The 26,044-nt window shown below is 38.7% G+C and overlaps 1 protein-coding gene across 1 annotated transcript; it reads left to right on the top strand.

Moving 5' to 3' along the window:
- The first annotated feature begins 1,124 nt into the window (after positions 1 to 1,124).
- On the top strand, positions 1,125 to 25,590 carry GPRC6A (G protein-coupled receptor class C group 6 member A). Its single transcript, XM_004471230.4, has 6 exons — positions 1,125 to 1,414; positions 4,270 to 4,573; positions 10,369 to 11,196; positions 16,592 to 16,804; positions 20,672 to 20,795; positions 23,163 to 25,590. The coding sequence occupies exons 1-6, from the start codon at positions 1,221 to 1,223 to the stop codon at positions 24,275 to 24,277; spliced, it is 2,778 nt and encodes a 925-aa protein (XP_004471287.1). The 5' UTR covers positions 1,125 to 1,220; the 3' UTR covers positions 24,278 to 25,590.
- The last annotated feature ends 454 nt before the right edge of the window (positions 25,591 to 26,044 follow it).

Raw genomic sequence — 26,044 nt, 5'->3', positions numbered from 1 at the left:
AGTCTTCAAGCTCATTATGGATATTAAGCTTTCTGAACAACTGAAGTTATCTTGCTTGGGTCCTAATAGGAAATCCTGCCCCTGGTAAAAAAAAGTATAAGGCTTAAAATAGGTACTACATAAGTCTTGTGATAAGCTGTGACTTCTCCCTTCTACAGCTGGCATAACCCCATGTGTCCATGGAACCTAATGCTAATTTGGACAATGAAAAGTACCATAAAGGCCACAATACTCTTTATTTTCTAAAATCCCTTTAAATGTATCTGCTGACCATCAAACAAATGGATGTATTAGATTTAGAACTACTTACCCATGAGACCTTTCTTCTTAATCCAATGTTTGTAGATTAATTTTGAAAAATGAATTTAAAAACGTTAAACTTTTTCTTAATGGTGCCAAAGTCACTGAGGTTTATCTAACTTTTGTTAAATTCCAAGAGATATCCATAACCTCATGTTAGTCCAGATTCTTAACAGTTAAGACAATGTATCATGAAATTATTCCCAGATTGAAAAAATGAAATATTGCAAAGAACTGTGGATATGTCTGTGATGAAAGACAGACTTTTCTTGTTCAAAGCAAAACACAAAATCAGGTTCCCATCTTCTTTTCAGTTTTGCCTAGCACCGCAAAACCTACTTATTTCTAACATATGTAAATTGAAAGTGATAAATACTTGACCTTAACTGTATTTCAATTTTTTAAATACTTTCAAGAAAAGTAAAAATAGGATGCTATTTTAATAAACTGTTTATAAACTAAATTGAAGCTTTTGTGCCTTGAATGGGATCCCTTTGGAAATGCAGACCTATCCATTTCTGAAGTGGGAAAACTTTCCCAAACAGCTCCCTCCTGAACATTTCACATGCTGCTTCAAAAGGGTTACCAAAATGACCCAAAGCCTTTGACATATCAGTGGAGTAAAAGAATAATGTCATATGAGATCTGTGCTTCTAATTCTATCACCATCTAACTGATGTTACCACTATCACACATCTCCACCACTGGAGTGTTCGGTGAGAGCTTGATGTGTTCTCATTGGTGAAATAACTGTTTTGACTATCATCACGTATCTGTGTATTGAGTGAGTGTTCCTGGCCCTTGATGCTGTCCTGTACCTTTCATGGTGTTTACAGGTGAAATAGGAACTATGCTAGTGGCAGTCTTTGAGCTTAATGATTCCCAAGAACTCAAACAAAGTGGGCAAATGAGATAGGAACATGGCATTATTGATTATACCGATTACCTGTTTGGTGAATATTCTTGCTACTTCTCAGCCTTGCCAGACTCCTGATGATTTTGTGGCTGCTACTTCTCCAGGACATATTATGATTGGAGGTTTGTTTGCCATTCATGAGAAAATGCTGTCCTCAGAAGACTATCCCAGACGGCCAGAAATCCAGAAGTGTTTTGGGTGAGTAAAGCCACCAAGAAGGCATTTAGATTACAAGATTATACCATGGCACTGGAGCATGTATAAAGATATAACTGTCCTATATACAATGAAATAACTCCAGTTTAGAGCTAATTCATGCTTTTTGTTAATACATTTATTTGTCTTTTGCTTTTAAAAAAAGTCCCTGAGGTCATTCTTTGTTCAAAATAGACAGTTAATTTTTTTTTCTAATCTAACATTTTTTGTGAATGCTGTATTCATTTCATTCTTGAAGCAATTCAATTTTTTTCATGGTAAATTAAGATCCTACCTCAATTCAAAATGTTCCTTCTTCGATGAATACTTTGCATTGTGAAAGGATATTTGGCACAATGTAATACGGAAAATAAGACTGGGTAGATAGAGGATTGTTACAAATGGATTTTTTTTTTTGAGGGCAGGATATTTGAATTCTAATTTCAGTTTTGGAACAAAATCATTTTGCAAACTCGTGCAAATCACTTCAACTCTTTGAATTCCAGTTTCCACTTTCTCACCTATAAAATGAGACCCTAGACAACCTCCAAGAATATGGGCAGAATTAGCTTCTGCCACTATAGCAATGCGATCCCCATGCTCCCTTCCAACTCAAAAACTCTGATTCTATCCTAACATTTTAAAATTTAATCTCCTTTGTTCTCCTCCGTCTTTTTCATTCTTTATCAAAAAGTATTCAAAAAGTCTTCTAAGAATGTTCTCAGATAAAATGTGATCCAAGAGCACTCTAAGACAGATTTCTTCCTGACATTCTCCCCCAAATTTAGACACTTAGATCTATTGTTATCATAATTGTTGCTTATCAGGAATACCAGGGAGCAACCCAAAACAATTAATGAAGATTTCAGAGCACCAGATTGGCACTCAAAGAATAATGCAGATTTAGGAAAAAGCTAGGCCAAAAATTAAAAATGGAAAATACTGAAGAATCATTTGTTCCAATAAAGGGCAATTCTGGAAAAACATCACTAAATTGAAAATCTGTTCACCTATTGTCATTCCTCAAGAGAAATAACATTCACTTAACATTAAACAACTCCTTACTAAATGCCTATATTTCCCAAATCCTATTTTAGGCACTAGGGATGCAGAGATGAAAACAAGCAGGTACTGGCTGTCACGGAGCTTAGTTTGGGAGACTCTGAAGATTTAATTGTCAGATTATCCATTACTTAAGCTTTCTCTCTTCATTTCTTTCTTAAGTTAAAATTTTAATGCTCATTTGCCTAACTTCATGTTTATATGGCCCACAATGACATCCTTTTATTCAAATAGTATTATTTAATTTATCATAACTATTAATGAACTGAAGGAAAGCTTCAGGTATCAAAACCCTCAACAATAATACCTTGTTTCTGCATTTTAAAAACATGTATTGAACCCTTACTATGTATTAGGCACTATAACACTTTATATACACAGTGGCAGATGAAATAATCTTGACAGTAAATCAGTAATCAAGTAACTCACTCTGGAATAATTACAAATCAAAAAGTAAATTGGAAAAGTCTCTGAATGTGGAAACAAGTTATGCCTCAGAACTAAAGTAGCGCTCTTCATCTAAAAGAAGCCGGTGGGCTTTTACCCAGAACCTGTTTTATAAGCTATTATTACTTTTTCTTTAGTAGAGAAGTTGTGGGACAAGTCATTCTTAAGAGTACTATTTATCTGGTTTGTAACCAGATTTACCGGGTCAAAAAAACAGATATTTTAAAGCACCTGGGGAAAGCCAGGGTATTTGCACAAGACTGCTCGGCCTGGTGGAGTCACAGCAAAGGGAAACAAAGGTTCTTCGTGGGGGCAGGGGCAGGAAGCTGTGAGAGGCAGGCGTACTTTGACAGAAGCTGCTCACCCTCCAACATTCTCACACTGTGGATACCCCTATTTTAGAATTGACTCATTCAATTAAAACAGTAATTAGGACATGTTCTAGGCCCTGGTAACAAAAGATGACCCAAGTTGTCCACTAGCTTCCTGGTTAGTAAGAAAGCATGAGTGCATATAATCATCATTTGGGCAAGTTAGCAAAAAAAGCATGTTAATGAATCCATCCATTGGTTACAGATGTGTTTCTCAAGGTGAAATCTGTGTGTGCATTCTCCTGGATAGGGCACATCATTATGAAACTTTTACATGTGTTTTCATTTTGATGATAACCTAAAATAATTAAATATGCTGATTCATCTGGATGGCCACCTTATAAGTGAGAATTGTAGAAGAAATGAGTCATACACAAATTATAATGGCAGGCTAAACACACAGGAGGCTGCTCTGTAGCAGGCAGTATGATAGTTACATGGTGAGAAGCAATTTAGTTTCAGTCACTACATTAAATTAGTGTTGTTAACTTCAGTTTTATAAAGGTGCAGTTTGTATTTCATTTGTTAATTTGTTTTCATTTATAGTGATACAAGATCTACACCTAGTTTTGTACACATTCAAGAAACATTACAATAAAAACTTTTTAGACTTCTTAAAAAAGTAGATACTATGACACCAGTAAAATCCTGACATCTAATTACAAAAAAAGAAACAAAAATCAGATACCTTCACCATACCACAGCGTACTAAACTAAGTATTCAAAATGATCCCAAAATTCATCAGGAACGGTTAAATCCTGTTCCATGAACTGTTTAAGAAACTGTGGATTCATATACTACCTTTAAAAGAGTTTCTGTCAAAAAATATTTTAAATAAAGTTTAGACTCTTCAAGAGGTAAGTCTTGGTTTACCTAGAAATTTTCAATTTTAAGGCAGAGATAAAGATAAAATGAGATACCACCATGTACATAAAAGAGTAATGTTCTGATTCTAAGAATTACTTGTTTTCCAACAGCTTTGAAATATCCATCTTTCTTCAAACTCTTGCCATGATACACAGCATTGAAATGATCAATAATTCAACACTACTACCTGGAATCAAACTGGGGTACGAAATCTATGACACTTGTACAGAAGTCACAGTGGCAATGGCCGCCACTCTGAGGTTTCTTTCTAAATTCAACTCCACTAGAGAATTGGTGGAGTTTAACTGCAACTATTCCAGCTACATGCCAAGGGTGAAGGCTGTCATAGGTGCCGGCTACTCAGAAATAACCATAGCTGTCTCCAGGATGTTGAATTTAGAGCTCATACCACAGGTAGGTTTTGTTCTACCTCCATATGTGGATTTTGATCATATTCGTTATTATAAGAGGATCAGGATAACTTTGGGAAGTTACTTATGGAGTTGCTTTTACTTTAACCTTTCTTTCTCATCAAAGAATGAAAGTGTCCTGTCTATTATTGATAGCATAATGAAAAAAGAACTAGATGAATGTCACCCCTCAACCATTCAGGTCTCATTTCTGACAGTTTTCAGTGTGATTTGGATAAAATGCAAACCTCTGAAGACTTCAACTACCTTGTTTCCCAAATCGCATCAGTTGGGTGCTCTGAAGAAAGTCAGGGGTAAAGGGGTGTGGTGGGCAAGCATGATGTTTAGCCTGAAACTTGAATGAGAAGGGGCAGTCAAGGGAAGATGGGAAAATGGAGGAAGACCCAAGTGCAGAGTCTGGAATAGCACAAAGGTCAATGTGGCTAGTTCAGTTTGAGGAAAAAGAGCATAGTAAGAGACATTGGGCTGGGTCATATCCATCTTGTAAACCAGGGTATGGTTTGCATTTTATTTGGAGAGTGATGGGAAGGCTTTCAGCAGGGACCATAGAGCTACTTATTTCTTTTCAATATAAGCCTGTAAACAGGAAGGGTCTGAAAGACCAAAGCAGAAATTAGAGAGCCCATGCACTATGTTTCTACACCTTACTCAAAGTCAAGAAAGACCCCTTGGCTTTTTTTTTTTTTTAAGATTTATTTTTTATTTATTTCTCTCCCCTTCCCACCCCCCAGTTGTCTCTGTGTACATTCACTGTGTGTTCTTTTGTGACCACTTCTATCCTTAGCAGTGGCACCAGGAATCTGTGTTTTTTTTGTTGCATCATCTTGTTGTGTCAGCTCTCCGTGTGTGTGGTGCCATTTTAGGGCAGGCTGCACTTTCTTTCGTGCTGGGCGGCTCTCCTTACAGGGTGCACTCCTTGCGCATGGGGCTCCCCTACGTGGGGGACACCCCTGCCATGGCAGGGCACTCCTCGCACGCATCAGCACTGTGCATGGGCCAGCTCCACGCAGGTCAAGGAGGCCCAGGGTTTGAACTGCAAACCTCCCATATGGTAGGTGGATGCCCTATCCATTGGGCCAAGTCCATATCACACCACTCTTATGTCATGTTTTGTAAGCTCAAGGAAGATTAGACATCAAAAGTTAGAAAAGAAAAATAGTAATGGATTATCAAGAAGACCATTAATAATCTGATAAATGTGAGCATGTAGGAAATATATATATAACATAATAAATGCATATGGGAATTAAAAATATAACCTGTTCTAGAGCTAGAGTAAATTAATACATACCCACAGAAAAAGACCCTGGAAATTCCATTATTATAGCCAAGTAAAATCTGTAATGAAAACCCTGAGCTATCAAGAGATGTTAAAATTATATATAATGATTACCATTTCAGAAGGCAAGCAGATAAAGAAAATTATTTTTTTTTAACAATGAAAGTTATATATAGGCAAAAATAAAATTTCCTGTAGAGTTATTTTTTCTTTCTTTAAGATACATAGATCACAGAAAATGTCACATTATAAATATAAGAGGTACCCGTATACCCCACTCCCCATCCCCCCATCCCACTTCTCCCACATCAACAACCTTTTTCATCAGTGTAGCACATTCATGGTATTTGAGGAATACATTTTGGAGCACTGCTACACCACGTGGATTATAGTTTACTTTATATTTATACTCTCCACAAGTCCATTCAGTGAGTTATGTAGTTTACACTCTCCCCCAGTCCAGTCAGTCCTGCATCTGTCCTTGCAATATCATTGAGAACAACTCCAAGTCCTGAAACTGCCCCTGTATCACATATCTTCTTCCCTCTCCTGCCCTCAGCACCTCCCATGGCCACTGACTCCACATCAATGATACAATTTTCTCCATTGCTAGAGTCACAATAATCTATAGTAGAATACCAGTAAGTCCATTCTAATCCATATTTTATTCCTCCATCCTGAGGACCCTGAGATGGCAATGTCCACTCCACCTCTAAATCGAGAGGGAGCTTAGATACCACATGACTGATAGATGGGATTCTCTTATTTGCAGCTGTAGACTCTCTCAGTTCTCTGGTGTGCTGGTTGACCATCTTCACCTCCCTGATAGCTGACCTGGGTAAGTCCAATGAATCAGAGAATAGGTATTGCAACTCTGTTGAGGCTCAGGGCCCAGCTGCCACATGGGTAGTCCAGAGATTCAAGTCTCCTGAGCATACACCGACCCCAGCACCAACCACAGGTTCAGTAAAAGTGACAGAAGAGGCATGTGTAGAGAGGTCACATCTGAGTCCAACTCCATCACACTCAGGAGCACAAATTCCAAAGTAGGGCCCACTGGCAAGGCACTGAACTCCAGAGTCATCTGCCATGACCGTAGGACCTGGGTGTCTCTGTAACTCTCAGGAGCACCAGTACCTGGGGTTATATCTACTTTGGTTGTCTCTGGGATCTGCTGAGACATGTATAAGTGTGACCCCTCTGATGAGCTCCCAACTCATTTTGAAGTCTCTTAGTCATATAAACTCATTTGCCTTTACCATTTCCCCCTTTCATTCAAGGTCTTTTTCTAGTTGCATCACCAGCTGGTGCTTGGTAGTAATCCCTTGATGCCAGGGAGGCTCATCCCTGGGAGTCATGTCCTATGATGGGTCGGGGAAGCGGGGGAAGGAAATGCATTTACATGCTGAGTTTGGCTTGGGGAGTGACCACATTTGAGCAACATGGAGAATCTCAGGAGGTAACTCTTAGGCACCCTGCAGCCCTAGGCCTAGTTGAAATTTCAGGCACACAGGTTCATAAGCATAGTCATCAGTATCAAGGGCCCATCACTGGACTATCCTTCTTCACTGGCCTTTGCCCCTGTACTTGGGGGATTGTAGCTGTTTCATTGGAGAATGCAACAGTGCTCCCCAGTTTTTGTGTGTAACTCTACCCACTATGACAATACCCAATGAACATCTGTACATTTCTATAAAACCTATATGCATGCCCTGGAGAACTCCCTCCTACCCATGTATCCCCCATCAATGACACCCCACACCAGTGCTCCTCCCCTGCCATAGTTGAACCCCTCTGTGATCCAAAACTTCTTTAAAAATGAAGCCTAATATATTGCCAAATTCCATTAGTAGGAAAATGAAATAGTAATGATAGGTTTAAAGATTAGGAATAGAATACATAATAATTTAGAAAAACTAGAATAAAGTAAAAAATAAATTGGGATAATAAAAAATGAAAAATATCATAAAACTTTTTTATTGATGTTTTGCCTTTCATCACTGTAATAGGTGTTGCCCTGTATGTACAGTGGCAAGGCAATCTCTTCCATTTCTTCCTCAGAGTCTACTTACTTAAAAAATATATTTTTATTATGTCTTCAAAAATGTTTTAGATCACAGTTAAGTCACATATAGAATATAGGGGACTGCCATATACTCAACATCAAACCCTTTTCCCCCTTAACCAGCAATGATCTTTTTACATATGGATGTTGAATGTGCTACAATTGATTTATGAATATTGGAACATAGCTACCAATCATGGTTCCATTATGGTTTACATTTTAGACTATACACTTTTATAAATCTTCTGTGAAACTTAACATGGCCTGTATCCATCATTGCATGATTTGTGGAACACTTCCATTGCTCCCCCGTTACCCCCTCTTCTAACTATTCTATTCCTCTCTCCCCCTCCCTTTGGGACCCTCAGTGACAACCAAGCTTCACTGCTTGAAGGATAAGATTCATAGATACTTGTAACAATGCTAAGGGCTTGACACACTAGTCTGTCCTCCCCATTGGTAGCCACCCATGCTCTCAAGAGACACCCTCCCTTCTGTGTGAGAACATTAGGCCTCCCCAGCATGAGGGCATAACATTTTCCTGTTCATTGTCTGGATCTCCATCCACTGATATAACACCCTATGACAAGATGAGCACTCACACACTCCCTAGAAGCCTGCCCCAGGTACACACTGTGCCAGATGCCCGCTGTCAAACAACCTAAACTAGTAACCCTTCCTTATTACATTTTCTAAAGAGGTTTTTCAATGTTATCGTTTCAACCACATACCTGACAATTGCCCATGTTCACCTGTTCCCCCCCAACTCTCCCCCCAATACAATGGTATAGTTACTTTTAATAACAAAAATGAATAATAGCTAGAAGTCCAGTAAGAGACCAGCTGAAGAGATAATTGGGATGATTATGGTGTGTTACAAAAAAAAAGTACTTGTGACATAAATTTAAGTGAATTTTATTCTAAAGTTACAATTATTTAAAATGAATATATGTGCTCAATGAGGAAGAGAGCAAAAGATAATAGTCAATATATTAGAATGCTGGCATTTGGAATGATTTTCTTTATTGTTTTATTATGTTTATGCCATTATTATAGGCAAAATGCACATGGCAAGAAGATATCTTAGAAAGATTAAGTCAAAAACAAAAGAAGAAAAATTTTGTCTGAAATGACAAAAATAAAAAGGATAATTCCCTGATCCTTTCAGAGATAAGATTTTGAATCAAAATTTCTAGATTAGGTACATTGCAAGTTAAGTGTTAAGTAAGAAAAGCAGATGAATTTCACAATGGTTTGCTAACGTAAAATGCAATTTCCTTGACAGACAACACAGAGGGAAGGGGACCCTCCATGAGTAACACTGATTTCGCCAAAGCGCATCACTTCACATGCAGCTGAGCATAGTAATGTCAGGTACTGGGAAGAGAACTAAAGTTCAGGGAATACCCAATGAGCACTAGTATCCATTTAAATCAAGATACTATGAGATCTAGTATCCATTTAAATCAAGAATACTATGATTTTACGGGTAAAGAAATGTAACTTTCCCAAATTCACTGGAGTCAGGATTCTAACAGTCCATCTAATTTCAAAGTCTTTCTTTCCACCATACCTCATGGCTGCTGTAACAGTAAAAAAAAAAATTTCACTGGATGCTGACTGAGCATGTGGCACGGTCTATTACAGCTATGGAAAGTAATACTTCTACCTCGAATAAAATCACCAAAGCTGTAAATCAAGCAAAACTTTGCACATGATAGTTCTCCCAAAATTCTGATGCTTATTTGATTCAATCAGGGTCAACAAATTACAGCATGAGGGCCAAATGCAGTTCTCAAGCTCTAGAACAAAGAATCATTTTTCCATTTTTAAAGGGTTGTAAAAAAAAAAAAGAATATATGAAAGAGACTATTTGTAGCCCACAAAGCCTAAAATATTTTCTATCTTGCCCTTTATAGAAAAAGTATGCTGAACCCTGGACTACATAATTTAACTAGATGGTTTTATTTTACCTAGAATAAAATCACCAAAGTTTTAAATTAACCAAAAAAATTTTAACATTTTTGGTGTCCCAAAATATATTTTGCTTATTCAACTGGCTGCCTTCTTTCTGTATTTATGACTAAGTATTTAGATAGTATCTACTATGGGCCTTTGCCTGAGCTTTAAGATAGATATAGGTGGATATGGAGCTATAGTTAGAGATACAAGGTAAAGCCTGTACCCTAGAGGTGCATATATGCAATATGCTACGAGTTGAGACCAAAACAAATCTAAACCCATCATCAGGTGGTAGGTATCATGATTTAAGCTAATTGTAAAGTAGGAGTTAATGGAAGAGAAAGGATGGGACAGATCAGAGAATTTAGAGACAGGTTTTGGAGACTTACAGAAATAGAACAGAGGAATACCTGTCACTAACAGCCACTTGAACTCATCAAAACTGTAACTAAAAGATTCTGTCAATTTCCAGGTGAGTTATGAATCAACTGCAGAAATCCTAAGTGACAAAATCCGCTTCCCTTCATTTTTACGGACTGTGCCCAGTGACTTCTATCAAACTAAAGCAATGACCCACCTGATTCAGAAATTTGGATGGAACTGGATTGGCTTCATAACCACAGATGATGACTATGGACGATTAGCTCTCAACACTTTTGCAATTCAGGCTGCGGCAAAGAACGTGTGCATAGCCTTCAAAGAGGTTCTCCCAGCTTTCCTCTCAGATAATACCATCAAAGTCAGGATCAATCAGGCACTTGAGACAATCATTGCAGAAGCCCAGGTTAATGTCATTGTTGTATTTCTGAGGCAATTCCATGTTTTCAATCTCTTTGATAAAGCCATTGAAAAGAATATAAATAAGATCTGGATTGCTAGTGATAATTGGTCAACCGCCATCAAGATTACCACCATTCCTAATATAGAAAGCATTGGCAAAGTTGTGGGGTTTACCTTTAGAAGAGGGAATATGTCCTCTTTCCATTCCTTTCTCCAAAATCTGCATACATTTCCCAAAGACAATAACAAACCCTTAAAAGAATATGCCATGCTCTTGTCTGCCTGTGCATATGTCAAGGACAGTGACTTGAGTCAATGCATTTCCAACCATTCTCAGGGGACTTTGGTCTACAATGCTGTGGAAAGGAACTTCTCCCTGAGGAATGACTTCCTGTGGGACTATACTGAGCCAGGACTCGTTCACAGTATCCAGCTTGCAGTGTTTGCCCTTGGTTATGCCATTCGGGATCTGTGCCAAGCTCGAGACTGTCAGAACCCCAACAACTTTCAACCGTGGGAGGTACTAACGCACACAGTCAAGAAAACTCCCCTGCCCTCATTTCCCCCATTTCTTCTCCTTCCTTAACTTGCAATAGCTTTATATTAGCTGCTCTTAATCTTATCTCTTTTATAAGTAGACATCTTCAGTGTTTATTAACTTGCATTTCTATCATAACTCTTCATTCTTGGATATCATTTTACCTACAACTCCTAATCTGAGCCATGTTATGGTTATTTTCCAAGCTAAGGTAACCAGCCTGTATTTGGGTGGATCATGAGGTGGTCAGAGGCTGTTTTAAATTGTTCATTTTCAAGTAGTTTTCATTTGTAAATGCAGGTCAAAAATCTAATGAAGAAGTAAGACTAGAGATTAGGATCATTTTGTAATTAAAACTCTTTTTAAATGTATGTATTTTCATGCCTAGTGTTTTCAAGATCCTTGTTTGAAAGCATCCCCTTGTAGTGTAAAACTTTAATGGGGGTTTTGTACAGCTGTAAATTATCTTTTTTAGGTTGCTACTCTTCACTACCCTACAAGTTCAGTCAGATATTTTCTAATATATTTTAAAACTTTTGGACAAGTGCATTGCAGAAGACACTTTTCATTTTCAAAAATGGACCACCATAATGGAAATTTAGGAATCAGAGCTTAAAAAAAAGAATGGAAAAAAAAACAGAAAATCACAGAGACAGAGCGGGTAGAGAAGTAAAGAGAAATACAAATATACAAATAGCAAGACCGAAAATTTCCTTTACCCCCCTAAAGATCTGGTGAGTTATGAATCAACTGCAGAAAGGAAGTACATTAAATCTGGAATAAGTCTCAAACACTCTGAGAAAATGGTTTGAGAGAGTATAACCTAAGCAGAGTCCTCTAAAATGTTTTATTGAAACACCAAGAGCCTGGGGTCAGTCTCTATGCCCCGAGAGCCTGTTTATTTAGAGAAATAGATTGGAACATGCATGACTTTCTCCTTTGATCACAAGGCGAGTGAGCTGTGTCCATGCCAGATCCAGTCACATAAATAATGCAAAGAATGTCTTTTTTGTGAAGAGATTTCTATAGACATTAAATTAAAGGACCTGCTACATTTAGGGCCACTAATCAAAGGTATCCTCTGGAGGAGTATTTTGTCCCTTGGAAAAAGTCAGCAATATTTAAATGACATTTTCTGAATGATCACTTAGATTCAAATAACTTTAAAGAGCCTAGCTTTTCCCAAGACTTGAGGAAAATACTTAGTTTGACTCAAAATTTGAATGATTTGTGAAGCATATTCAGAGACAGCACAATCAGGCTTGTTTTGCTTCAACAGATTTCTTACTGTTTCTCAGACATGTATGAGGATTGTCACTGGTGATGGGTTTTCTTCCCCCTCCCCTTCATTTCTCATGATATAAAAGATAGTAAGTGATATATGAAGAAGGAAAGAATGTCTAATAGTCAAACTTTTATTCATACATTTATTTAAGAAATATTTGTTGGGCATCACAAGTTCCAGCCACTGTGTTGAGTGCTCCATGAGACACTATGGAGAACAAGACACAATTCCCTCCTTGATGTAGTCCGCTGCCTAGTGGCATATCAGTTAAACAATAAAGGAGCCGATGGTGCATTACAATGCCTCATATAGACACAAGATGGCAGCTTGTGTTAAAAGTACATAATTGAGGCAGCTAATCCAGAATAAGCAGTCCAGGGAATATTTTCCCAAGAACATGGTGACTATGATGAATAAAATAAATGGATAGGAGTTAGCCAGGAAAGAAATTCTAGAGCAAAATCCCAGAGGAGAGATATAAATCATGGCATCCTCAGGGAGCAGAAAATAGTGTCATAGGACAGGGGCTGTACGGAAGCTGCCCGCAAATGAGAATGGAAGGATGAGTATCAGAGTCACATCCACCAGAGCTGCTTTAAACAGAACAGTGTGGTCGAATTGCCAGGGAATCTTGTTAGAATATAGATATTAATTCAGTAGTTCTGGGGGGAGGAGATGAGAGTCTGCATTTCTAACAAGCTCCCAAGCAATGGAGATTCTGCTAGTACAGGGACCTCCCTTTAAATAGAAAGACTGTAAACTATATTCATAAGTTTGGAAAACAATGGGGAGTCAATTGAAGATATTTTTAAGCAGGAGAATGATGTTTTCTATTTCAGAAAGAGAATTCAGACCATAGGGTGAATTGATTAGAGGGACACAAGACGGGAGAGAGAAAGACCAAATTGGCACAACAAACATAAGGATGCCTATGTATGACAATAAAAATGGAGAATATGTTCATGGATATTTAGCAGAAGGATGAAGAGTATATGGAGACAAATTGGATGAAAAAAAGATTACAGAGAGGAGCAAAGATGTTGCAAATGGTTCTAAGTTAGGGCAACTGGTGTCATGTATTGAGATGGAAATACAAAAATGGAGGTTCGGGAGAGAGAAAAACTAAGCATTCCATTTTGGATGTGTTGAGTTTGAAGATCTTTTGAGACATCCAAATGTAGCAATCTAACAGGTGGTTGGACATTAGCTTAAAAGTCAGGAGGAGATATATACTGAGATGAGAGTGATTTTGGAGCAGTAAGGACAATTTTAACTAAAAATTTTAAGCCTACTGTACTAAACACTGACAAATATCACCTCCAATCTCTATAATATTATGGTAGGTCCACAGGACTCATTCCATCTTAAAGAAGCTGCAAGAGGAAGTGCTGCTGGTGAGCTAGCCTTGTAGCAGTTTAGAGATGGAGGGGACACGGGTTAAGGGAATACTCCATGATCACTCAGGAAGTTAGCAGTGAAGCTGTCCCAGACTTAGTCCAGTATGCTTTCTGCTACACCATGGAAAACTTCATAAAAGAAAAGATGTAGGCTAGATATCGCAAATCTCTAGTTCACTAATATACCTCTTTTCACAAGCACAACTCATTCATGACAATGCATTGGACATCACAGCAGTTAGGGAAATGGAAATCAACATCAACCACAACAGCTTAATTGGTGTGGCTTCCTGGCCTTGTGTTCTAAAAAACAGGACATTATCGCACAGAGGCCAAACTATATAATAATGGAAATGCAAATTCACTTTCTTATTTTGTAGCATCAAATGTTATAATGATTTAAGAGTTCCTATGAAAAAGTAATAAATAACTGGTTGAAAAAGCATTCAATAGCTTATAACTGAAGTGTTAAGGTTCAGATTTTACCGTAATCCAGAGCAAATGCTCTATCATATTTATTGAGTAATGAATATACTGTTTTATTTGCCTCCACCCTCTTTCCTGTAAGAACAAGCACAGAATTGCTCTAGTTTATTTACATTATACAATGTTATCATTATTTACAGAATGTGTAGGTGTCAGAACTTTACCCTGTAAAACCTAATTAAATGCAGGAGAAAAACAGGTGGAAATTATAGATCAAACAGAAGAGTGGAAGAGGATATGCTCTGTAAAGAACTGAGTGACTGGGGCTTACATGTGTTTATTGCTTAAGGAAGGAACAGAAGAAAAACCAGCACACAGGTAGAGGAGTGGATATTGAAGGTAGGGCCCTTATTTGTTTTCTTTTTTATCCCCTCCATTTTTTTTTTCTTCCAGACAAATGCTAGAATAAGGTTTTGTAGGTTAATTCGATCATGTTAGCTCTCATACTCTGCTTTTTTCAGGTAATACTAATTGACTTACAATCATTAGAAGGATTAAGAAATCTGTGGAGACTCAATAAAATCAGTACACCTACTCAGAGATTTTGCTAAAGTGGCATTCAGTCTTATAAGACTATTATAGCTAATATATTTACCTTAAAATATAGCTTGATTATCTTATAGTCTAGTCACAAAAATAACTGAAGGAAAGAAATAGTCATAAAGGATTAACTGAGGAAGAAACCAAGGAGAATGATTTCTGCCTCATTCTATGGATTCTCTACCCAACAAAAGCCACACAGAATCATAGCTTTAGATAATCAGTGGGTCCAGTGAATTCAGAGAAGGGATTGTCCTAGCCATGATTATATACCAAGCTAATAGTGGAGTTAGAACTGAAATCTGTCTTCCTGCCTCCTAGTCCGGCGTTCTTCCACTGCAGTCCCAGTTCAACATGGCTGCCTCATTTGTCAGTAAAACATTTCCTGTCTTAGCTGTATTGCATAGAAGTTCTCACTACACAAACTGGGTAATGAGACAAGTAACTTTCCATTACATTTCATGCCTCTCAAGTTTTAAAAAATCATTTAAGAATTAAGTTAGACCTAGAATTTAGAAAAGTCACACAGTCTTTGAGATACACTTGAGAAACATTAGAGATAGTAAGGTCTACACCCACCCACCAAATGAGTGACCAAGTAAGAACTTAGTAGTTATCTACCTCCCATTAGCTAACTTCTTTGGTGGGAATGTTCCTCAGAACACACCCAGGAGCAGGATGCATTCTTACTGGACTATCTTCCAGATTTGTAGCTCTGTCTCCTTTGTCTTCATTTTGGAGATACATAACCGCTGGCTTGGATTACTCATTCAGACCAGTCCAAGGGCCTGGGCCAATTAAAATCTTAGAAGAGAAGGAAGAATTGTCCTCCCTTCTAGAGATCCAGAAGAAGAATCATTGGTGATTGTTTTAGAGTTTGAAAGAAAAAAATACTGAAGAAGATTTTGAATTAATATGTTGTTAGATGCAACAGAAAAGATGCAGAATTAAAGTCAGGATATGTGTCCTCAGGTAAGTCCCTGCTCCCCTTGCTGCCAGGGAGCCCTCAACTAAGAAAAGAGGAAGATGATCCCTACTTCAACCTGCTTCATTGAGTTGTTATAGAATAAAAGGATATCACAGATATGAGTGTTAATAAATCAGAGGTGAATGGCAATAGACTCAAAATACTTTTATTTACTTGCATAATGTCTCCACTAGATAATAATAATAATACCTTAATCTGTGCCAGATTCTGGGCTAAATTCTTTACATGCATAATTTACATTCAATCCCTACAATAACTTTGTAAGATTGGTCCTACCAGCCTCATTTTACAGATGAGGAAGCCAAGGCCTAGAAAGAAATTGAGCTGTCAAGATCTCATCACTAATGAGAGCTGAAACCAGGGGTCGACCCCAGAGGACATATTCTGAAATGTTGCAACATGGATAAACCCAGATGCTCAGATTTCAATATTATAAGCTAGAGAATCTTCCATCCATAGAAATTTACTTGCTTTCTCAAATTCACGTAGCAAAACTGGCAGAAATGAGGTTAGAAAACAGGGGTTGAGTGATTAAGAATGTAGTTTGCATACCCACTGGTCCAGAATGGCTTTTTCTCCTAATTTTTAAGTGATATTCCTTATAAGACTGTTATAATTGGGATGCTGGATACACATAAAAAGTTCCTATTAAGTGTTTGTGTCTGTTTTTATTTTTATTAGTTACTTCATGTGCTGAAAAATGTGACATTCACTGATGGAAAGAATTCATTTCATTTTGATGCTCATGGGGACATGAATACTGGATACGATGTTTTGCTTTGGAAGGAGATCAATGGCCACATGACTATCACCAAGATGGCAGAATATGACCTACGGAATGATGTCTTCATCTTCACAGATCAAGAAACAAAAAATGAATTCAGGAATCTTAAGGTAATGTTGTTGTAAGCTGCTTGGTAGCATTCAAATCAACTAGCCCCTCAACTGCAAAAGCCCTTGACCCCACCAGGACCTGCGGTGATCTGCCTACCTGTTCACTGTCCCCACTTTCCCTCTTTATATTCCATTGCCAACCTTGAATAGCCTTGTACATAATTTCAATTCCCCCATCTCTCTCTCTCTCTCTGTCTTCATTATACTCACTTAAACAAAACAGAACCCTGGTTAAATTCAACTGTCTTCCTAATTAATGTAGCACCTATGAAGCTGAACGTGAATAAAAAGAGAATAAGAAAAAAAAATCTCGCTGACTAGTCTCACTTTAAATGTGTGATCTCTACCCTCAAGTGGGTCTGTAAGGTTGCTGAGCAATTAGACAATTGCTTAGTCCATTAACTTGCCCACTTCCTGGTTGACTATACTTGCCCTTATCTCCTCTGACTCCAATGCATCCTCCCTAATCTCACTTCCAGTTGACCCCAAATTCTATTTCACTCACAAAACTGAGACAATCAGAACTCCCAAGCTCTCCTGCCACCACAGCTGTGTCTGCATGCATCCATCTAGCACTCTGGATGGACTGTCTGTGCTCCCAGTCAGGATCAGCAACTCCACTTGACCTCTGGATCCCAACCCTTTTCACTTACTCACTGATAAATGCTCTAGCAATTCTCTATTCTATTCTGCATCCTCCATTATTCTCTCTTTTGCTTTATTCACATAATGATACAAATGCTGTGATCTCTCCCATCTTTAAAAAGAAAAACAGAAACTCCATTGATTACTCCTACACACTTCTTCCTCCATGTTTGTCCAATTCCTCTATTTCTCTTTACCACAAAACTCCTTGTAAAAGCAGAATATATTCACTGACCCCAAATTCTCTCCTCTCATACTCTTTCAAACCCTCTTCAATCAGTAATCCATAAAAATTGATACTGTCATTTCATCCATATTAACAAATACAAAAATCATCTTAATTCACTTAGCAGCTAATTAAATGCTTTCTTCTGCTATGATATCATACTCCCTTGATTTTCTTCCTGTGCCTCTGGTCACTACTTCTCAATCTCTTTTACTGGTTCTTTGCCATTCCCAATAGCTAAAATATTGGAGTGACCCAGGGCTCAGAACTGTTCCTCTTTTTTGCTATACTTTTCCTTAATGAGCTCATCCAGGCTCATGTCTGTAAATGTTTCCTATATGCTGATGACTCCCAGAATTTTATATCTTGAGTTCCAGCCGAAATAAACATGCAATTGCTTAATTAGCACCTGTACCTCAATGCCTTATATGCAGTTTATCTTGATATTTCTGTAATTGAGCTTCTGATGTATTCTCCCAAACCTACCTCATCTCAGTGAATAATTCCTTTCTCTTAGTTACTCACACGGAAACTGAGTGGGATGCTTGTCTCCTCTCTTTCTGCCTAGATTGGATGTCTGATTTCCACATACAATCCAGACTATACTTTCAATAACCTACAATAACTTACTGTCTAGAATCTGAACACTTTTTACCACCTATTCCACTGCTGCCACCCTTTGGAAGATCAGTAATCTCTCGCCCAGATTATGACATTAGGCTTCCAAATGTTCTTTGCTTTCACTCTTAACCCCTTCAGTCTGTCCTCCCAACAGCAGCCAGACTAATCCTGTAAAAGAGTACCCTGCTCAGAACCCTCCCACGTATCTTATTTCCCTCAGGGTAAAAGCCAATGTCCTTAGAAGACCAATTAGCCCTGCATGACCTGCCCTCGACATCTCTCTACTGCATCTCTTACTGCTCCGAGCCCCCTTGCTCTTACTCCCTCCTACAACCTGACGGGTCTCTCGCTCTTTCATGCATGCCTTCCCTGCCCCTAGCTCTCAGCCTTTTGCCCCTGCTCATTCCTCTGCCTGTAACCATCTTCCCCGTTGTCCATGTAGCTCACTTTCTCACTTCCTTTCAGTCTTCTCTCAAATGTCACCTTTTCAGTGAGGCCTTTCCTGGGAACTTCTCCCCAACATCCACTGTCCTGTCTTTATTTTTCTCCTTAACATTGATCGCTATCTGGCTTTCTGTACATTTTGCTTATTTTTACCTTGAATACCATTTGCCTTGCCAACTGGACTCAGGGTCATTGAGAGAAGGGAGTTTGTGTTCCTCTCCTTGATGTATCTTGTGTCTGGCACACAGTATGCACTCAGCAAATATTTGCTGAATGAAGAAAATGAATATACTGATGTTAAAAACCACTATCCTTAATCAAATTTCCCCTGTCAGAAGTCCCAGTACAACCAGGTAATTTTTCCTTGGAAAATAGAAATTTAGATTTTCCTCTGTGTTCTCAACTTTGCATCATCATCTTCGGTAGCATCTCCATCATTCTCACAACTACATTTTGAGGAAAGCACTATACCAAACACTTTAACTTACACTGGACCTTTTGAATCATACAATGACGCATTTTCTCATTGAATACAGAAAAGATCCTCTTTGTTTTTGCAGGAAAAGTTGGGTTTTTTTTTCATTGTTACCAGGACTTATCTCCACATTCTGTAGAGAAGCCATGAGTAGAGCTTTTCATGACTAAGAGAAGGGGCTGAATTCCATGAAAAGAGGGACAAGTTTCCTTTTCTAATGGAAACATTTATAAATATCTAAAAGATGTAGTGGAATCCAGCAATATCTGAGATCAACTAGTCAGATATGAATATCTGCTTGTCAATCTTCAAGCTCTTTAGGGTATTGACATTTCTGGTAAGTCACCAAAACCCAAAATCCATGGTCTAAAACATCGGATAATCCTATATCTATGGATATCCCATAATTATCAATACTGAATTAGAATATGTTTGCAGTCTCTTGATGTGGTGGGAGGCACGTGGACAAACAGGGTGGTGTTGCTGGGAAAGAAGGTTGCACATTTATCCACCTAATGATGCCTGACTTTATCTAAAAGCTAAATCCTTTTGTGACCTCTGAGCACCCTCTAGGAGAGTGAATACTTCAGATTAAAATTTTGCCCTGGAGAATCCACAAGGCAAATATTCTGACTGCTGAAAACCCAAGGCAACAATAACTGTGTTTAGAAGAAAGCAAGTGCTTGTGGACACAGGACCACTGAAGCTTGGCTGCTTTCTCCGTTGGCAAGATCATTTTCATCTCCCAAAACAAGACGGGTTAGCTTAGTTCTTTGGTTGTGTTCCAGTCTCAGCAACAGCAGCTCAGGGAGTCTTGAGAAAGCCTCATTTACCTATTACGCTCTAGCTTCCTAAGGGTAAGAATGAAATAAAGACACTGTATTATGAACGGAAAATAATAACATAACTGTAGTGCAAAGAATTATTAGCTAGTTAAGAAGTATTGGATTCCATAAAAGTAGAATGTTTGTTTTATAGGGTTAGACTGGACAGGATCCTTGGACTTGGACCTTTACACAGCCTGATTAATAACAACTTTCTTCTACAGAATATAAATCCCATAATCTACTATTTTCTTATATAGGTGACCTCTTTATACAGCATGGAATTGGACATTTCCAGATCATCATTTTCTTCCTTAGTTCCACACCTATACATTTCTTCTGCTGTTGAGGGCTTTTTGAAAGCATTAATTATTTCCACAGTTTGCTCACAGAAGTTGTTAATTTGACAAAAACTGTTCTTTCAAAAGTGATTTCCCCTCTGAAACATTTATATTTTCTAAGCTTATTCACATTTATCCAGATGGCAAAATACAAATTCCATTATGTGATGAAAAAATACCAAAATATAGTTTAGTATGTATCTTTATTTTATAAATATGACTTTTTAAGTCAAAGGTTAGAAAGCACTATTTTTAAAAAATCTAATTTGTGATTTCTTTCCACTTTTGTAGGAAATTCAATCTAAATGCTCCAAGGAATGCAGCCCTGGACAAATGAAGAAAACTACAAGGAGTCAACATACCTGCTGTTATGAATGTGTGAACTGTCCTGAAAATCACTACAGTAATCAGACAGGTAATTAAAGTCACTTAACTCAGACAGTGATACACCTGAACCATTTCTTTTCAGCTGATTTTTTTAAAAACATAAATCCTATTTTTGTTTATTTTTCATTTAAAAAAAAGTTTCTACTAGATAAAATTCAGGATGATTTCATTTTTTCTTGAAATCTGTCCCATTATATAATAAAATACAACCAATAACAATAGAGATGTACATTTAAATTAACTCCCAGGAGAAGATGTCATCCCCTCATCTGTACTTCCTTTCCAGCAACCCATAAAATGATGCAAACTCTGTCAATTTATATTTTTGTATCTGGATACAGACATGCCTGGCTTGTAATTTGGAAGCAATGCACATAAATAAATAACTAAACTAAGCATAAGAGAATTCAGAAGCCCTTGGAGTTACAAAATGGGTGTACATACTCTGGGGATCTCATTATGCCTTTCAAAAGGCAAAAGTTAAGCCTAAAAAGAAAGAACCTTTTGTGAGACAAGAGGACCAACTATTGACAAAGATGAGGTGCTAGAAGTTGATTGTTTGCCAACTTTATCTTTAACAGTTTTAGAAGATAAGGGCAAAATGCATAACTTACAGAAGAGTGAGATCAGCAGCCTTAGCAGCCCTGAAAGGAGCTATCAGCACTTTCCCTGGAGTTAAATCTATTTTAAAAGCTTGTATTCCCTTGTGTATTGCAGCACTTCTGTTCATCTTCTATAAAAGTAGAGAAACCCAGAGATGAAAGAGCCCCCAAATGGTTATTCTTTTTTATCAACTCCAAGACAGGAAAAATATACCCATGAGAATATTCTAATATGCATGTTTTGTTATGGACTCAAAAACGCCATTCACTTCAACCTGAGATGCATTATGTTGCCTATGTAATTAGATAAATTTGGGGGTAAGACAGTTTCAAGCAATATGATATCTAACAACTGTCTACCAAATAGGATCAATAAAAGTTCCAAGAGAGTATGCAGCATTTATTTCCCAAAAATGTACTAGTGTCTTTCAAGATACAATCTTGGTTATCTTTTTTTTTTTAATCCATTTTTTATGACATTTATTAAACATTGCTAATTTTTTTTTTATTTCTCTCCCTCCCCCGCCCCCCAGTTGTCTGCTCTCTGTGTCCATTCACCATGTGTTCTTCTGTGACTGCTTCTATCCTTACCCATGGCACTGGGAATCTGTGTTTCTTTTTGTTGCGTCATCTTGTTGTGTCAGCTCTCCATGTGTGCGATGCCATTCTGGGGCAGGCTGCACTTTCTTTCGCTGGGCAGCTCTCCTTACGGGGCACACTCCTTGCACGTGGGGGTCCCCTACACGGGCACAGCACTCCTTGCGTGCATCAGCACTGCACATGGGCCAGCTCCACACGGGTCAAGAAGGCCTGGGGTTTGAACCGGGGATCTCCCATGTGGTAGGCAGATGCTCTATCCATTGGGCCAAGTCCGCTTCCCTCAGCTATCTTTTTATTACCAGGGCAAGTTGCTTCCAAGAACAGGAATAGAAAACTGAGGATACTTTGGGTGAAAATCAAGGAATTAGGGTAATCTAAAAAGTCATCATCGCCGATTCCCTTCTCCACATCTCCAGCACCAAACACAGCTCTAGTGTACAGAAGCTATTAATGTCCTGAAGGACTGAAATAGCAAACACAGACAGTTACTGGCCAAAGGGAAGATAGGAACTGGCGGCAGCAGAGGCAGGAATTCTTCGTTCTCACTTCTGAAATCCTCACTTCTGCTCTAAAATCTCTAACTAATTGGATGAGGAGATTTCCTTCATTGCTGAGGGGAAGATACTTTGCCGATCATAGATAAAATCAACTGACTATACATGCAAATCCATTTACAAAAATACCTTCATAGTAACAATCAGACCAGCACTTGCTTGACCAAGCAACTGGATACCATAACCCAGCCAAGGTGACACATGAAATTAACATCACAATTAGCTTGTTGAAGATGATAGGAATAATCAGTGGCAGAGTTAGAAAAAGGTATTGAGATTATATCCGATTCCAAAGCCCTTATTCTTAACAGAGTCCCTGAACTGCCAACTATAAGAGTGAGCTGATAAATGGCTAGCATCAACCCTGAGGATATAAATTTCCTAATTACTAAAAGTGCAGCTAGCTTTTTCCTTTCTCTTTCTTTCTCTTTCCCCCTCCCACTTTCCTCATGTCTGCCCCTTATCTCTTACCTTCTTTGGGTTCTGTACATGTTCATTTTAGTAAACAACAATGCGACACTTATCTATATTAGTTTTCTAGTCAGGACCAAATAACTATCTAGGAGTCTCATTTGTAGTAGTGTGCGCTATCTCTAGTTTAAATGTTTACAATGTAACTGACTCTTGTCTGTCTTTTAGATATGGATCACTGTCTTTTATGCAACAACACAACCCACTGGGCCCCTGTAGGGAGCAGCATGTGCTTTGAAAAGGAAGTGGAGTATCTCGACTGGAATGACTCCTTGGCTATCCTGCTCTTGGCCCTCTCCCTACTGGGAATCATGTTTGTTCTAACCATTGGCATTATATTTACAAGAAATCTGAACACCCCAGTTGTAAAATCATCGGGGGGATTGGTAGTCTGCTATGTGATCCTCCTCTGTCATTCCCTCAACTTTGCAAGCACGGGCCTTTTCATTGGAGAACCACAAGAGTTCACATGTAAAACCAGGCAGACGCTCTTTGGTGTGAGCTTTACTCTCTGCATCTCCTGCATTTTGATGAAGTCCCTGAAAATTTTGCTAGCCTTCAGCTTCGATCCAAAGTTGCAGACCTTTCTGAAGTGCCTCTATAAACCAATCCCCATTATCTTTACCTGCACAAGTATCCAGGTTGTCATTTGCATGCTCTGGTTGATATTTGCTGCACCTACTGTGGAGGAGAATATCTCCTTGCCCAGAGTGATTATTCTGGAATGCGAGGAGGGATCCATGATTGCATTTGGCACCATGCTGGGCTATATAGCCATCCTGGCCTTCATTTGCTTCATATGTGCCTTCAAGGGCAGGAAATTACCTGAGAACTACAATGAGGCCAAATTCATCACATTTGGCATGCTCGTTTACTTCATAGCCTGGATCACTTTCATTCCCGTCTACGCTACCACATTTGGCAAATTCTTGCCAGCAGTGGAGATAATTGTCATTTTAATATCTAATTATGGGATCCTGTGTTGCACATTCTTCCCCAAATGTTATGTTATTCTTTGTAAGCAAGACACCAACACAAAATCTGCCTTTCTCAAGATGATTTACAGTTATTCTTCCCACAGCGCAGGCAACCTTGCCGTGAGTCATGTTTCACTGGACTCTGCAAACAGCAACATCGTAATGAACAAACCCAACTCCTGTGGCAGGTCTGCAGCCCCCCAGAAAAGCAAAAACCATCAGGCACAGGCATTTTCATCCATATGTAGAGAAAATGCTACCATTTTATCTAAAACTTGGCCTCGTAAAAGAATTTCAAGTATATGAATGAGCCCTTTAGAAGCTGCCAAGTTTCTGAATAAAATGTTTCCAGGGTCTTTGCCTTTAAGATGTTCATATTTCCCAGCAAAATATCCCACGTGCTTTTTCACTGCCACTATCGTCACCAAATTTTGATTGAACATTCATTCTGTCCAACGACTGTTTAACAAAAAAAAACAGAAACTCACCTGAAACTTCCTCATTCCCAACCACCTTTAGCTGCCTCCACCTTTACCTCCTTCCCCTTAGGTTCATAGCTAAAGGTATGCCTTCGATTCAAATTAATCCATTATATACTATCTTTATTCTTGAGCAACTTTTCTCAAACCTCTTTGCATCAGTCCTCTGTCTCTCTGGAGCATCTTCATTCCTCCTCTCTGTTCATTTCAGTTCAACAAGCCTCCATGCCAGGTAATGTGCTAAATACAAAGTTTCAAGGAGGAACAAGACAATTTCAGACATCAAGGAGCTCAAAATCCAGGGGCAGACAATCACATGTAGACAGTTTCCATTCAGTGTGGGGAATCTGTGATTGTGATGTACACAGGGCACTACGATAGTAGAGTGGTGGCACTTAATCACCCTGTGGGGCGGGCAGGAGGGGAGGGTTTAAGACAAGCCTGAGTCAAGGCCATGAGGGTTAGGTGTTGGTAGGCTGAATAATGGCCCCCAGTGGTATTCAGATCCTAATCCCTGGACCTGCAAATGCGACCTTATGTGGCAAAAAGAGCCTTTGCAGAGGGAATTAAATTAAGGATGCCGAGATGGGGAGATTATCCTGAAATGTCAGGGTCGGCCCTAAATGTAATCACAAGTGTCTTTGTAAGACCTAGGCGGAGGGAGATTTGGCACAGAAAAGAAGGCAATGTGACACTGAAACAAGATACTGCACAGCTGGTTTTGAGTACAGAGGCGGATTCCACGAGCCAAGGGAAACAGGGAATGTAGCTCTGGAGCCTGGAAAAGGGAAGGACATGGATTATCTCCTAAAACCTCCAGAGGGAGCCCAGCCCTGCTGACACCCTAACTTTAGCCCAGTGGAGCTTCTTTCAGAATTTTTGGCTCCAGAACTGTTAAAGAATACATATGTGTTGCTTTTTAAGTATTTGGGGAGTTTATCTTGCCATTTTCCCCTCCAGGTTCTCTGCACCCACCTGTCCCACTGCAGTTCCTTCCTTGTTCTGTAACTTGAAGAGAAGTGGGGGAGGGGGAGAGAGAGGGTCCTTGAATTTTGTTTGTTTGTTTCTCCTTAGCAATAGGACTTGATATTTTCAATTTTGGATGAACTAAAAGATAAATAAATGGTGTTTTTAAATTTAAAAAAAGACTCCAGGTTTGTGGTGATTTGTTACAGCAGTCATAGGAAACGAATACAGGTGAAGTCCTGAAAGATGAGGAGGAGTTAGACATCAAAGGAAATACAAAAAGGTGTACCAGATAATGCAGGAAAGTGGGAGCAGGAGCAGAAAGTGTGAAGAGATGTGCTCAGGAAACTGCAGTCGTCTTGGTCCTCTTTGAGAGGGAGAAGTTAAGTCCTGAATGAATGCCACAGACTAGAATTCCTTGTTGAGGAGCTTAGGCACTGTGGGAAGTGGGTGGCCATCAAAGCATCGGGCAGAAAGGCGACAGGCTCACAGTCTTATTTAAGAAAGATCACGCGGATGCAGGATAAAGGTGGAGTCCAGTTAGGAGAGAATCAGGATCTGTACCTGGAGTAGAAAGGAGGAAATGGATATGTACTCAAGGATGGTAACTTACTTGGGGCCTTGGTAC

This window comes from Dasypus novemcinctus, chromosome 11 (genome assembly GCF_030445035.2).
Source record: "Dasypus novemcinctus isolate mDasNov1 chromosome 11, mDasNov1.1.hap2, whole genome shotgun sequence".
Classification (NCBI taxonomy): Eukaryota; Metazoa; Chordata; class Mammalia; order Cingulata; family Dasypodidae; genus Dasypus; species Dasypus novemcinctus.
Note: the sequence above shows the minus strand (reverse complement) of the source record. Positions and strands in the feature narration are given on the sequence as shown.

Excerpts from the sequence above, each read along its gene's own strand:
- GPRC6A (XM_004471230.4), top strand. The coding sequence starts at position 1,221 with ATGGCATTATTGATTATACCGATTACCTGTTTGGTGAATATTCTTGCT. Across the intron at positions 11,197-16,591 it reads ACAACTTTCAACCGTGGGAG|TTACTTCATGTGCTGAAAAA; the intron begins GTACTAACGCAC and ends TATTTTTATTAG. Across the intron at positions 16,805-20,671 it reads ATGAATTCAGGAATCTTAAG|GAAATTCAATCTAAATGCTC; the intron begins GTAATGTTGTTG and ends CCACTTTTGTAG.